The following is a 14,589-nucleotide window of genomic DNA, read 5'->3' as shown; positions in this document are numbered from 1 at the left end:
TAGAAAAAAAGTATAATTAGCCCACCTGGGTCAAGATGCAAAATCTTTGACCCGATCGTGATACCAAAGTAATTGTGTTTGAAAGAAAATTAAGTAAAATCATAAAACTTAATTATTGAACAACTCAATGTTGAAGAATAAAAATAAAAAAAATAAATTTAATTTAAAAAACCAATGGAAAAAATATGAGTTTACTTGGGTTAGCTTGCAAACCTTGTGACCATGGAAATCATGAAATCTTTAAATTAGGTTCAATCAAGAAACTTAATTCTCAACCATTTTAATTTTAAATGATGAAATCATGAAAAAAAAATTAAAAAACTTGTCAAAGGAAAAAAATATAACAATACAAAGAATGAGGAACATATTTGATAGATAAAAAACTAATGGAGGATAAAATTGTCAAAAAAAGACCTAAAAATTATTGTGATAACCTAATATAAAGGAAATGAAAAAAAAATAGGAAGACTAATTTCCAATAAATCAAATTTTAAAGGATGAAATTGAAATAATTCAATTCAATTTAAAAACAAGAAAAAAAATATCAAACCATGTTAACCTTTGGAACCATAAACTTTGGTTATTAACCTAAGACTAACCCCATAACAACAAAAACATTTTGAGTTAACCTAAGTTAACCTACAAATCCCTCAACCATTGACATATGATCAGGATAATCCAAAAGAAAGGAAAGAAACAAAAGGTATGAATTTTTTTTAAAATAAATTAAATGTTAAATTATGAAATTAAAATAAATCAATTTAAAAAAGAAAAAAAAAAAGTCAACCCACATTAACATTTGAAACCGATAACTCTGGTTATGATTTTGAGACTAATCCCATAAAAGAAAAACCTTAAAAAATAAAAAAGAAAACATCTAAAAAAAAGAAAAAAAAAAGCTTTAAAAAGGGGTAAAAAAACCAAGTCAACCCCAATAAAGCTTCTAAACCTGTTCTAATATCTAAAACTTGCAACCCGTGAAATTTTTTAATCGAGTTCAATCAAAAAGTTTAATTTTGAATGATGAAATAGTGAAATAAATATCAATTTAGAAAACTTGTCAAAGGAAAAAAAAAATATCAATAAAAAGAATAATGATGAAATTTAATAGAAAAAAAACTCATTAAGGATGAAATTATAAAAAACAAAACCTAAAAAATGACTCCAAACAAAATAAATAGCAATCAAAAGAATGAAGATCAAATTTGAAAGATAAAAAAAATAAAAGGGGGTGAAATTAAAAAAAAATGTAATTTTTTTAGGTTATTAAAAAAAATATTAATAAAAAAAAGAGGTATCAAATATAAATAAAAGCGGGTGAGATTAAAAAACATTTTTAATTTCATGGCTTATTCAAAATAAATAAATAGTAATAAAAAGGACAAAGATCAAATACAAAGGAAAAAATATTGAAGGAGCTAGTCTAAAATTTTAAAGGGTTTGCCGTTGAAACCAAGAAGAGAGAGAAAGGAAAAAAAATGGTTGGCTATACTAAACTTGAGGTGTGTTCGGGGCATGTGCTGTCCCATCATGTTAGAAGAGCCATGTTATTTTAAATACTCTATTGGAAGGTAGTGTTTGATTGTCGAACAACCCCACACGCGTAGCCACAATGAGCGTCTTCAACTCGTCGGTTAGTGAAATGCATGCGCCTATATGTTTTTTTAATAATATTTAATATATGTAAATTATCAAAATACCTCTGACCAACTTCCAAATCTACAGTAAAACCAATGTAAAATAACAAAAAATCCTTTGTGATAGAGTTATTTTGATTTTTTTGCCCTTAAGGTGTTAAAGTAATTACACCATTTTGAAAAAAGTTAAAATCAAAATGCTATTTAGTAATAGGTATTATTTTTTTTTTATTTTAGGGTTAAATTAATAATTTTATTGTTGAATAAAAATTAAAATAATTAATTTAACCCCACATAATTTGTACAAGATAATTGTGTCATTGTGAAAGATACATTTATCCTTAATATCTAGTAAAATCAATTTTTGTTTTTTTGAGCCAAGTACCTTTTTATCAATTTACTAATATTCCAATAAATAGTGAAATATCTCTTAGGCTACACTAAGTTCTCCTTCTCTATTAGTGTTTTTATTTTAATAGTTTGTTTACCTATATATACTATGTTACGAGGGAGATCCAAATTTTTTATATGTATTTTTTTAAAAAAATCTAGAAAAAATCTTTGGTATTGTTATTAAAGTTCAATTATAGTTGTTTTGATTTTTTATATATATAATGATTGATTTTTCTATTATTATTTGACCATTTAGGAACATGGTCCAACCCGAGTTCCAAAAAATTATGAATTTTTTATTATTTAGAATTAATATTTTTTTTTAGTGTTTTAGGATTATTTTGACGCATTAATATCAAAAATAATTTTTAAAAAAATATGTTAGTGCATTTTTAAATAAAAAAAAAACATTTTTAAAATAACCGCAATCATAATCTCAAAAACATCCATATATCTCTTATTTATCTCAGTCACTAAGATATATTTTTTTAATAGGAGCTAGCACCATAGTTTTAAAACCATATATAATTGACAATGCCTCTCTCTCTGTTATTTGTTTCACAGGATATGGGGAGAGGTTGTAAGTTGTAGCTGTCAGTAACGTCTGTAAAAGGAACTCCCCTTGAAAGCGGCAGATCCACACACACACACAGTATAGCTGGGAATTAATAATGCATTGCATACTGCTTCGCTAACGTTACACGCTATTGCTGGGTCTTCAGGATTAGGGTTTGCTTTCTCATAAACACGTAGAATGACAAAGACGCTTCTTATAAAAAAAAACAAGTTGAGTAATAATGACAGTTGTTGTTATTACTACTACTATTATTATTTATACAGCTTCTTTTTAGTTTTGAACAAGCGAAGATAGAGGAGAGGGGCAGCATCATCCATCTTTGGATCCACTGCACCTGAAATCCAACACCAAGGCATATGAAATTGCATGGGGGTGCTAAAAAATCGAAAATAAACAAAAAAATTGGACAAGACGTTTGTTGGCGCAATGAATAAATAAAAATTATGAGTCTTTGTTGTTAGTGTCTTGCATTCCATCAGTGGCAAATACGAGATGATCACCATCTCTAATCACCTCAATGTCATCAATTTCAGCTTTATCCCTGCTCATTACTTTGGCAGGTGAGATGTCGAATTTTTTAGCGCCAATCTGAAGCAATGCCTGGAAGCTATTTGGAAGTAGAACAAGCTTTCCTGCAACTTCTTCCTTTTCTGGGCAACTAATTGTTACTCTAGCAGGACTAGCTCCATGACTGCTAGTATGGCTGATTGGGAACAGCAAGTCTTTCTCCCCTCTGTGGGCAGCTGACATCATCCCGAAGAGTGAGTTGTGAAAATTGTTAGTCCTGCGCCTCGGACGGGTTCGACTCCATGATGCATCTGTGGCTGGCAATGAACCCTCTTGAGACGAAGGCCGAATAGTTGGTTCACTTGTGAACCTCCCAAGAAATCGAATTCCATATTCCTGCTTCTCAGGAATAGCAACAAAGGATTGCGTTTTAGCCTCTTTACGAGTTTGGAAAATGAATCTTATTTCTTCATGTCCTTGTTGGTCAGCTAGACCCCTTGGAGTCCAACCATGGACATCATCTGGTTTGTCAATATCAGCACCTTGATCCAAGAGGAATCTCATTATTTCAGCGTTGTCTTCACAGACTGCTACATGCAGAGCAGTGATGCCATTGGTCCTTGGACCTGTCACCTCCCCTCCATATCGAACAATTTCATTGAGCAAGTTCAAGTTGTTTTTCTCAGCAGCAGTGCATGCAAAATGGCCGACGTCTCCATGATGTATGCTTGCACCGTTTTGTATCAGTAGTTTGGCCACTGCTTCATGGCCTCCCAGCATTGCCTCCCATAGTGGTACATTTCCATCCGAGTCTGCATGCACCTCCAAATAATTAAATCACTCTTTAGAAATCCTTCAGACTGATCAAGGTTTGACGAGGAAATCAGATTGTGTAATAATAGATCCCCCTAAAGTAAACTTCTTCATAGTTTAATGCTCTGATGCTCACCAGAAAGATTAATACTTGTTCTCTCTACTCATAAAAATGAAAACAATCAAGCACAAAGCATTTAGGCACCCAAGACAAATTCTAGGAGTCGTGTGAAAATATTAAACAAATTATGTGCCGCCAGATTCAAAAGGCAAGCTTATGTCATGGCAGTTGACTATAAGAGAATTGCATGGTTGTTCCTTAATTATTCTGAACAATTATACAAACAAGCATGGACCTCTATCTGAAGAAGAAGGAACCAGTCTGGATAAGGTAAATAAACATATTTGCTTTGACTCGTCAAGATTCAATATTTTTATCTACCACTAGCAAGCAGGCTGTCGAGTATCTTGCATTATTAATTTAAACTATAATAGAAGAATGAGACATCTGCATTATTGACCCTGCAAGATATTCAAGACAGACTACATCATGCGCAGAGACAAATTTGGGATTTAGCCTGAAAATGATTAATATAATAATATCTAGAAACAGCCATGACAGGGGACTGGCAAGCATGCTTCCAGTTGTAACGCCCATCTATTTCACTGATTTCAACTTCATATGTAATTAACTAGTTGTGCGTGTGCGTGCAGTTGCAAGCTAGCAAAGCAACTATAAACAGGCATAGGCATGGCGTCTGCTGTTATAGATCGATAAAAACTTGTCAGAAAATATAATGGTATGGAAAACGATTCCATCTACATTCCCCCAAATCCTGTAAATGATAAGAGAATAGAAGATACCTCGACAGTTAGGATCAGCTCCATGATCCAGTAGAAGTAGGACACAGTTCTCACTTCCTTTGGAGGCTGCTATATGCTAATGAGCATAAATTAAAAGCAATAACATATCATTATCGAGTATAATTTGTGTGTTTGAAAAGAAGCAAAGTTAACCTCTACATACCATTGCTGACCTCCCATTGTTGTCTGATTCATTTGGATCCAGGCCCCGTTTCAACAACTGATGCAGCAAAAGGTCGTCTCCTCTTAGTGCTGCAAAGCATATAGTGAGAGGTAGGTCCATTTTACCACGAGCTAGCATGTTCTCCGTCTCCAGCAATACTCCTTCCATAATTGGGTCTTTCAGTTCTTTCAAATACTGCCCCACCATAATTAGAAAGCAAACTAATTATGCTTGATGTAAAATTAAGATTATTACAGCTTTTATATTCAACACCAAAGGTTTTGATCTTCCTGAAAGCCTGTACTGCAATTGTGATACAATTTTATAGTTTATGTCTTATAGAAAGTTTCTGAAGCTCAGTACATATTATGGGTTTGCAAAACTCCATGTGTAAGAAGATTCATGCTTGACATATGTATAAAACAGTCGCCAGGTTATATCGAGTTCACAGACCTGAAGGAGATTGTTCATGATTATGGTCCCGTCTCCAACATTGGCCTGGACAATATTCAAGAACGCAGTACGGTTCAGTCGCAGTAGTTGGCTCAATCTCTTGGTTCGCACTGTGAAGAGCTGTGGCCTACAACACAGCACTCCAATTTCACCGCAAAGATCACCAGTTTTAGCCTCGCCAACAACCTGCTTTCATCCATCATAATTTCAGCGACCGTTGAACAGTACAGCTAGAAACTTCATTTTGTTTAAATTTATGGGTCATTCTATGTGTTGATAGAAATAAGACTTGCCTGTTCAACTCCATTTTTCATAACAAGTAGATCCTGCAACAAAATTAACCCAATTATTGAAGGCCATGTATAGCAAATTTGCCTAAATGAAAAATCCTACACTTGTTAATAAAATCAACGGATTGAGCCTATCTTTAACTCCAAAATCACAAATATAAAGTATGAAACAATTGAATCCAACCACAAGAGTTGTTTTTTACCACAGCACCAGTAACAAGTATATAAAAGTCTGTTGGTGCTTCATTCTGCAGGATCACGTCCTCGTTGGGAGGAAAATACTCGGCTTTCATCTCTGAGACCTTTGGGATTCAACGACAGAAACAAAAATCCTACATAAATATACAAAAAAGAAGCAGAAAAAGAAACGATGAAAAATAAAAGGTTACGGATGCTTTTAGTGACCTACCAACTGGAAAAGCAAGTCATTGGAAACCCCTCGAAACAAGTAGACCTTGTCCACAAGAGAGTAGAAAAGATAATGTGAAATGCTTGAACGGATGGCTTTTGGAAGGGAATCAAGAGTCTCTTGCTGCTGCAGTCCCTCTGAATCTGTCCTGAACTTCAAGCACAAGTGTGCAAGCATCTGATCTTGTAGGCGAACAGGCAGCTGGTTCCTCTGAGCGAAACTTGAAGCAGCTTGAATTGTATCTCTCTGGGAGTTCGGATTTATCAGGAAGGTCGTGATTATAAATAATCAGAAATCAGATTCTTAATATGGGAATCCATTAGACTATTGAGCTGATCAAAGACTACGAATTACTCACAAATCTTCTGGTTCGACTAGTCCCGTGCACAACCAAGTTCGTCATGTTTCCTATTAAGTACGCCGTCAATCCAAGGTTGAAGAGCATGTAGAAGATGTCAAAAATCATCTCCCTTGTGTTCACGGGATGCAGATCACCATATCCCACAGTTGTTAGAGTAGTAATAGACCAGTAAATGGAAGTCACGTATCTTTTCCATACACTCTGCTCTAGGAAATTTTCTCCTAGGGATGCTCCAATCCATGTCCTCTGCGGATCATGGTAGCGTGCAGCAATAAGATAATAGAAGCATCCGGCGGAGTGTACGGCAAAAAGAGTGACCTATAGGGAGCATACAGATCATGATAAATCATAGCAGTTCTAGAAAGAATACATTTTCATTCATGTCAATCCCATTCTTAACTTGAACACTTACACATATAAGTTTAGCACACCGGACCCAGAAATAGTTATAGTTCCTATCTTTCTCCAATCTGTTCACAGAAAATATTTAAGGGAATCATCAAAACAAACGATAGATATTAATTATGTTTGGAGTTAAAAAGCGAGCTAGCTAGCTGAGGTTAAACTGTTTACCTAGAAAACAGGGCACTGACTCTTCGGAGACGCCAAAGGCGAAGCATGTTGAAGAAGCCATAGGACTGGAATGGTTTAGGGGAGATCTTCCGAGCTAGTTCAGTGGGGATTGTGGATATGATATCCAAAGCCAACCAGGAAGTGGCATACTTCCAAGCAATCTTCTTGCGATCATCAACAAGTAGGTAGGTGGTTTTATCAAGGTAAGCCAAAAAGAAGGTTAAAACAATATCCGTAGCGAAGAATCCATTGACAACATTATCGCAGATGGAGAGTGGTCTCTCTGGTTGTTTGAGAAATCCAAATTCGAAAGGTGATACCCAAGCCGTATAGATGACCAGAACAACGAGAAATGTCTCCCATATTCTGCAAGGTTAACCATTTTAAGGCTTAGGCTGATTGTTTAGCAAGCATACGAGTTGTTTTTCTTCCTTTAGGAATGTTTACGAGTTCTCGACATTTATACTGCTGCACTATACAACAACAACAACAACCAAGCCTCACTCCCAACCTAGTTGGGGTCGGCTATATGGATCTTTTTGCTCCATTCTGCACTAAATCCACTTCAATGTTGAGAGATTTTAAACAAACTGAAAAGGCAAGTAAAACTAAAACTTGGCAGCAAACTGTTGACTATTGTTCCAAAGTTTTAGATTTTAGTTTTTGCAAGGTTGAACACTTAAATTAGCTTCCAAACTCATTCTTCCATGAAAAGATAGAGTGGTTAAAAATGGGTAAAACAGCAAGTGGTTGTAAAAAACCTGAAGAGTGTTGTAGACTACACAAGTCAAAGCACAAGATTCTCAGTTTTAGGAACACCTTTGATTTTGTTCTGGCTCAAGGACAAAGGCAAACTAACTAATGAAAAGGATTGAAGGTTAGATATTAGCATCCCTCACTTTTAGAATACAATTCCACACCCCAAACACAGATCACAAAGATAACAAGTGTCATGGAAAAGGCAAGAAATTAAAGATATTTAGTTGCCAGAATGATGGATCCAACAAATTGCCATCCCCGAACTGAAAATATTTACCAGATTTGACTTGGGATTCTAAGCAGAGCAAAATTATTTTATATTCTCTTAGGTAGTGGTAAAACCAAAACATGGTACTTTTCCAGATACCAAAAGAAAACAAAGAAAGAGCTTTCAATGGAGATTCAAAACCACCGACACACACACAAGAAGAAGAAACTCGTCAAAATCTTGAAACCAAGAAGAGAAAACCAGGGAATATGGCATCACCTGTAACGACGGTCATAAGGCGATATAATAAACCTATTGAGCTTAACTCTTCGGTTACTTCTTGCACCAAGTGAAGGCAAGATCCCTGTTGAGAGACTGTAATGGCTTCCATCCCTTGACAGCCGCTCTAACTCCTCTTGCCCACATACTGAAACCCCGAAGACACCTCCGTTTCGCAGAGTGTCCATTACTGCACTCCTGCCTGAGAGAGACAAGGAAAGAAAAAGAGAGAGATTTTGCGTTTCGTTGTTTATGATATTGTTATTATTTTTATTATTTTGCCGTCTTTCCCGCTGCTCAATTTATAATACTCCATTCCCTCCCTTTGCCTCCTTTTTTCAAGTTATTAAAGAATACGATTATGGCAAGTCAACATTGCGCTTATATGGAAATGTCTTTACTATTTATATTGCATTAATTATCATTAAAATCAATCATTAATTATCATGTTTATTCAAACCAAGCATTTAAAAACATGTTTTATAATCATCGTATTTATATTACATTGAAAAGCTAATTTAATGTGATCTTAGAAGAAAGAAATTAAAAATACCTTTCACCAAAGATGTTTTGACCTTTGAGTGAGATTTTTTTATAATATATTTATTGTTAATTATTTAAGGTAAATAAGAAAACTTGTTATAATATCTAGATCAAGATATATATAGCATATTTTTTAAATATAGAGTTTACACATTCTAATCAAAATCATTTTTAATATATGAAAAATCCTTTATATTTTAAATTTTTTTTTTTTTTTTAAATCCTCTTTTGTATTCAAGATTCCCTTATTTACTATTCGAAAAGAGATAATTAAATTAAGAAGATTAAGAAAGTAATATAAAAAATGGACATGATTATTTTTAAATATATGAAAAATAGTAATTTCACTATTTAATCTTGATGATTTTTTTTTTAAAAGTTTAATACTTCTCTAATTTTTAAGGGTTTCAATTTAACTATTTTCTTCTAAATAGTAATCAAGGGTATCTGAGGTAAGGAAAAAAAAAAAGAAGTTTTTGGTGGGGCCTTGAGATTTCTTAATAATCTCAAAATTAAGAATTATAATAATTTACAAGATCTTAATACTTTTGTGATAATAATTGTAAATCTTTAATAAGCCAGCCCTATTGAAGAACGAAAATTAAAGAAAAAGAAATCCTAATACTATACATTTGCACTTGTGAAGAGTGCTCATGATGTGATGTTAACCACCGTTTGGGGCAATGAAAGGGCAACGTATCATTTTGGATCTTTGGCTTTAATTTCCGAATTTTTATACCCTAAAATAAATTCATATATAATATTCTTAATTAATATATCAAGATTAATATATGAGTTCTTTATTTCTTTTCTTTTTTATGTTTTTTTTTCCTTTTTAAGATTAATATATTTCTTTATGATTATCACTTTTCTATTTTTTTTTTAATCATGCACCTTAATTATTCCAAGTTGTTTTCAGTTGACTTCAATTTTCAAATGAGAGTAGAGAGGAGAAACTAATGCAAAACCAAGAGTAGATAATAGACAGCTAAAGGCTTTTAACTTGTATTTAATATCACACGACGATAACAAACTAGTTTTTTATATAATATCCTTAATTAATAACCATTCTCTTGTTACTCGATGAGAATGTAAAATCTTGTATTTTGTTCCCTATTTTATATTTATTTGATGTTTAAATGTATCCATTATTTTTATATTTCAAGTTAGGATACAAATGAATGAGTCGATGACAAAATAAAGTTAATTGAACGATTTTGAATAATTTCAACACAACTTTGTAATTTAGGTATAACTCTTTTATTTGAACTATGATTGTGACGGTTCAAGATTCTATGGAACCCTAAGAAATAACTCTATAACTTTCATGTTTTGAGTTTTAAAAAAATACTAATTGCATCAAGATTGAAATTGAGCATAAAACCGTTGCACTTGTATTGCTAACATGCTGGAATATCTTTTTGACACACAAATCTTACATGATGTGATTTATTTTTGAAAACATCTAGACTTAGTGCATGAATTTCAGCTTAATACATCACTTTATTTATTATATTAGAACTTTATTTTATTATTTTATTAAATATCTAGATTTGATGGTTATTATTAAAGATAATGTTGAGAGTGTTTTTAGAAGATTTTGTAGGCTTCTATAGAGAAAAAAAAAACATATAAAAGAAGAAAAGAGAGATCAATCCTCTCTCTTCTCCCTTCTTTCTTCCTCTTCTCTTTTCTATTTTCTTTTTATCATTTGTGATTTTCATGATGGTATTATGTAATTAAATTTGATTTGGTTGAAAGAAACAGAAGCCTCAAAATCAATAAAACTATAAGATCTAATTTGTTTTCATTGTTCAATTTATACTTTGAGTATTGAATATTTTTTTTTCTGTATATTTTTTCATGATTGTCTTATTTAGTTACTAAAAGGCCTACTAGTTTATTATTCATTGTAATCCACTGTTAGGTTAGATATAAATTTGTAATTGTCAATAAATATTAGGAAGAATATTCAACTAAATTAAATACAACTATTTGTGCTTGTATTGTTTAGCTTCATCAATCTCTCTAAGTTTTAAGGTTACTACTAGATTAAATCTTAACACTTGTAGTTAGAGTTAATTAGATTGCTTGTTTTCTGATTGATTGCAACTAAGGAGATATAGAAAGATAGTTCTAATGATTAATATGTAAAGTATGAATTGATATATATGCATTGATGATTAGTTGTAAAAGACCTGATGGTAAAGATTGACTTAAACTAAGGTTTGTTTTTTTGTTGATTTCAATAATTTAATTTGAGTGTTTCTTGGTTGTTTTTCTTAAAATTATTTTTGTTATTATCAACTCAACCCCTCATTTCATATTGGTTCATGGACATAAAATTAAGCTAGATATTCTCCATGGAAATAATCGTTACTCGCACAATTATATATATTTTTAAGAGTTTAGATTTTATTTTTAGTTGCCTGTAACAACATACCACACAAAAATAACAAACTAGTTTTATATATAATATTCTTAATTAATAACCATTATCTTATTATCAATTATTCATAATTATAAATTAAACTTTAATAAGTAACTAAATTTAGAAAACTATATTGATTTTTATAAGATTTATAATATTATATGTAATAATAAATATGTATATAAAATAAGAAAATAGTTTTATTATTTATAAAGTAAAATTAAGTTACAAAGTCTTTTGAATAATTAGGTTTATATATATATATATTAGTGTATCGAGTTTTAGAGGTTACAACTCTCCTTCCCCTTGAATTTAAATACATATAAAGGATAAAGACTCTAATTGAATTAAAAGTAGAGAAAAACATCTTTAGTTTAATTAAGATTTAATTTTAGTAGTAATTTTAAGGTGTAGCTTAACTAATAAGGCTTTTGATTTATTTCTTAATGGTCACGAGTTTAAATTTTTTAACGGTTACTAAAAACTTATATAATTATTAATTCTTAAGACCTATAAAATTAGTTGAGGTGAATATAAGTTATCCTGAATATTTATGATAATAATAATAATAATAATAATAATAAATTGATTTTAATAGTACATCATAGGTAACAACTCTAATATAATAATGGTATGGAAAGTGGCAAAGATGATTATTTCTATTTTTGGAACCGTAAGGCAACATTATACTCTAAAGGGCAAAAAACAATGGCATGATAGAGATATGTGAAGGTGAATGATGAATTTATCTTTTGGTTCCACTTTAAAGTGGTGTGCATGCACGAGCGTGTGTGTGTGTAAAATATGAGTGTGTAAAAGAGGAGAAGAAATTCAAAAAAAAAAAAAAAAAAAACATACCATGCATGACTCGCACGTGCCAGCACCACCTCTTCATGTTCCGATAGCTTCCAACTTACCTAAGCATCTAAAAATTGTTGTTAACACTTTTTTTTTTTGAACTCGGTCATAGCATTAACGTAGAGCATTTGTAGTTGCATTTGAAAACACGGGTTAATTTTTAAATTTTTTTATATATATATATATATATATATATATATATTTAGATTGTTTTAATATATTAATTTTAAAAATAATTTTTAAAAAATAAAAAAATATATCATTTTAATATATTTCAGTATAAAAAACACTTAAAAAAATAACAATTTTAAGTAAACCAATTATTTCTGTGATGGGTAACTCTTTTGAATTTTCAGGTGAGTTCCACGTTACTATTAACTGGATCTTTCTATAAATAATCGCCTCTCCTCCTATCTTTGTTCAGTAGGTCACTATTCCAAAACCGATTTATTTTTCTTCCTTTAGTAACAGTCATAATTATTAATTAAATGACATTAATCTCACCCAATCATAACCTCAATTTCAATTCAAGAAATTCGTTATTTTTTATTTTATTTCTTTTAGGTTTCTTAGCTTGTGTTTTTCTAAAATCATCAAATCATAAATGTGTACACATAAGTTGACCTAAAGTAACTAATGGCAATTTTTTTTTCGAAATCAGCCACCATCCCACAGCTGACTTTTGGTGCATGTACTTTATCTACACACTTACTTGAGTTTCCAAATCTAATTTCATAGGGAATTGATGGCACGTCTGCCCATAACACCACTCATGTTAGCAATCAGTTTTCTGTTTCCCTGTGTATGTCAACATTCTGTATTCATTGTTTATTGCGGTCAAAAGCAATTCCCAATAAAGGAAATAATAACTTCAAAAATTTAAAATTAAATTTGATAAAATCTTGATTTAGAGGTAACTTGTATCTAAAAATTAAAGGTGATATAACAAAACTTATACCTAGAAATAACTTTATATCTAACAAATCTAAGTATATAAATGATACCACAAAGCCAATTAATATTCAATAAGTTCTTGTATGATGTTTGTCCATGCAAATCAATATTGTTTCATCACAAACAAACAAAAAAAAAACTCATTTTTCAGCTTGCTGTTGAAATTTGTAACTAAAAAACCATGATATATCTCCTCTAACTAAATTTAATGGACTCATTTTGGGTTACAAGCTAATGCAACCAGAATGGCCAACTCATGCAGCTTTTAGTTGCCAACTTTTGACATACTATAATGATATTTTTAAGCCAATGATTATGATCCTTCCTAGTTAAATTAAGGGCTAAGATTTGTCTCCAATAAAAACGAAGTGTCCCTTTTTCACCCTTTATAGATAGGGTGCATTTCAAGCATTAAGGGTGAAGAAATCAGAGGTCAAAGTTGGAAAAAAACAATCTTTTCCCAGTTTTTCTTTCTCCTCCTCCGCCAACCTTCTTTACACCACCATAACAACCACATCTCTGCCGTCATTTCTGCCACCAACCACACACTGGTCTTCCCTGCACCACCAGGAATGCCGCAAACAGCTTTCTCCTCCGGCTAGGCAAGCTTTCCTTTTTTTTTTTCTTCCTTAAACCCCCCCTCGATCACCACATTCTACATGTAATGGCGCAAATAATTAAGCATGGTCATTGGGTGGAGCTAGTGACCATGCAACAATAGGCTGGATCTATTTCAACCAAGTTTATATGGATCTGTCAGGTCCAGCCCAAAAAAAAAAGAGAGTAGGCTATTGGGTTGCCAATCGACCAAACTCGAGTGGGTCGGGTTGGACCTATTCCAGCCTAGCTAGGATATCTGGGTCGGGTGTAACCCACTATAGTTAATAATAAAAATATTAAAAAAAATAAAAAAAAATCAATTTTTTCAAAGGGCATTTAAAAAATAATATTTGTGAGTCCCTCACTGTTTTTCTAATAATTTTGCATAATATCGAGTTTTAGACTTACATTGTAAAATACAGACTCATTATTAAAAATACTCGTTGTTTTCTTCGAAACTTTTTTAAAAATTCAAGAACTTAAAAAAAATCAATTTTTTTTTAAAAAAAACATACAAAAAAATATTTTGTTTTCATGCATACGGCCAAATCCTAAAAGTTTCTCATGCATATATATATATATTCAAAAAAGAATAAAATCGTATTTTTTATCATGTTTTAAAAATAAAAAAAAATAGATATCATAAATAGTTTATGATTATCTATTAAGGTTTGACCAAAATACAAAAAATCATAACAATTATTTTGTTTGAAATGTTAGGAATGAATTATGTTTAGAAAATAAATGCGATGTTAAAATTTGAACCTTAGAATAGTTAGACTTTTATCAAATAAGATAAAGACTTTTTCACGAAAAGAAATTTATCTTGAATCTTAGAAAAAGATCAACAAATAGAAACATGACCCGAAAAAATAATAAAATAACAATGCAGTCTACCTTATATAGGGTGTACAAGG

The 14,589-nt window shown here is 31.5% G+C and overlaps 1 protein-coding gene across 1 annotated transcript; it reads right to left on the bottom strand.

The window, feature by feature from the left end:
• Positions 1 to 2,808: 2,808 nt before the first annotated feature.
• LOC118048033 (potassium channel AKT1) lies at positions 2,809 to 8,555 on the bottom strand. The gene is made up of 11 exons (XM_035057541.2): positions 8,287 to 8,555; positions 7,041 to 7,406; positions 6,880 to 6,937; positions 6,465 to 6,785; positions 6,107 to 6,352; positions 5,901 to 5,999; positions 5,701 to 5,733; positions 5,408 to 5,593; positions 4,955 to 5,149; positions 4,792 to 4,867; positions 2,809 to 3,926 (listed from the first exon to the last, which is right to left on the bottom strand). Exons 1-11 carry the CDS (start codon positions 8,472 to 8,474, stop codon positions 3,049 to 3,051), a joined length of 2,646 nt encoding a protein of 881 aa, XP_034913432.1. The 5' UTR covers positions 8,475 to 8,555; the 3' UTR covers positions 2,809 to 3,048.
• Between the last annotated feature and the right edge of the window lie 6,034 nt (positions 8,556 to 14,589).

Source organism: Populus alba, chromosome 6, assembly GCF_005239225.2.
Source record: "Populus alba chromosome 6, ASM523922v2, whole genome shotgun sequence".
In the NCBI taxonomy this organism is placed as follows: domain Eukaryota; kingdom Viridiplantae; phylum Streptophyta; class Magnoliopsida; order Malpighiales; family Salicaceae; genus Populus; species Populus alba.
This window is presented reverse-complemented; position numbering and strand designations above follow the sequence as displayed.

Excerpts from the sequence above, each read along its gene's own strand:
- LOC118048033 (XM_035057541.2), bottom strand. The coding sequence starts at position 8,474 with ATGGACACTCTGCGAAACGGAGGTGTCTTCGGGGTTTCAGTATGTGGG. Across the intron at positions 6,353-6,464 it reads CTAGTCGAACCAGAAGATTT|AGAGATACAATTCAAGCTGC; the intron begins GTGAGTAATTCG and ends CCGAACTCCCAG. Across the intron at positions 5,734-5,900 it reads TACTTGTTACTGGTGCTGTG|GATCTACTTGTTATGAAAAA; the intron begins GTAAAAAACAAC and ends ATTTTGTTGCAG.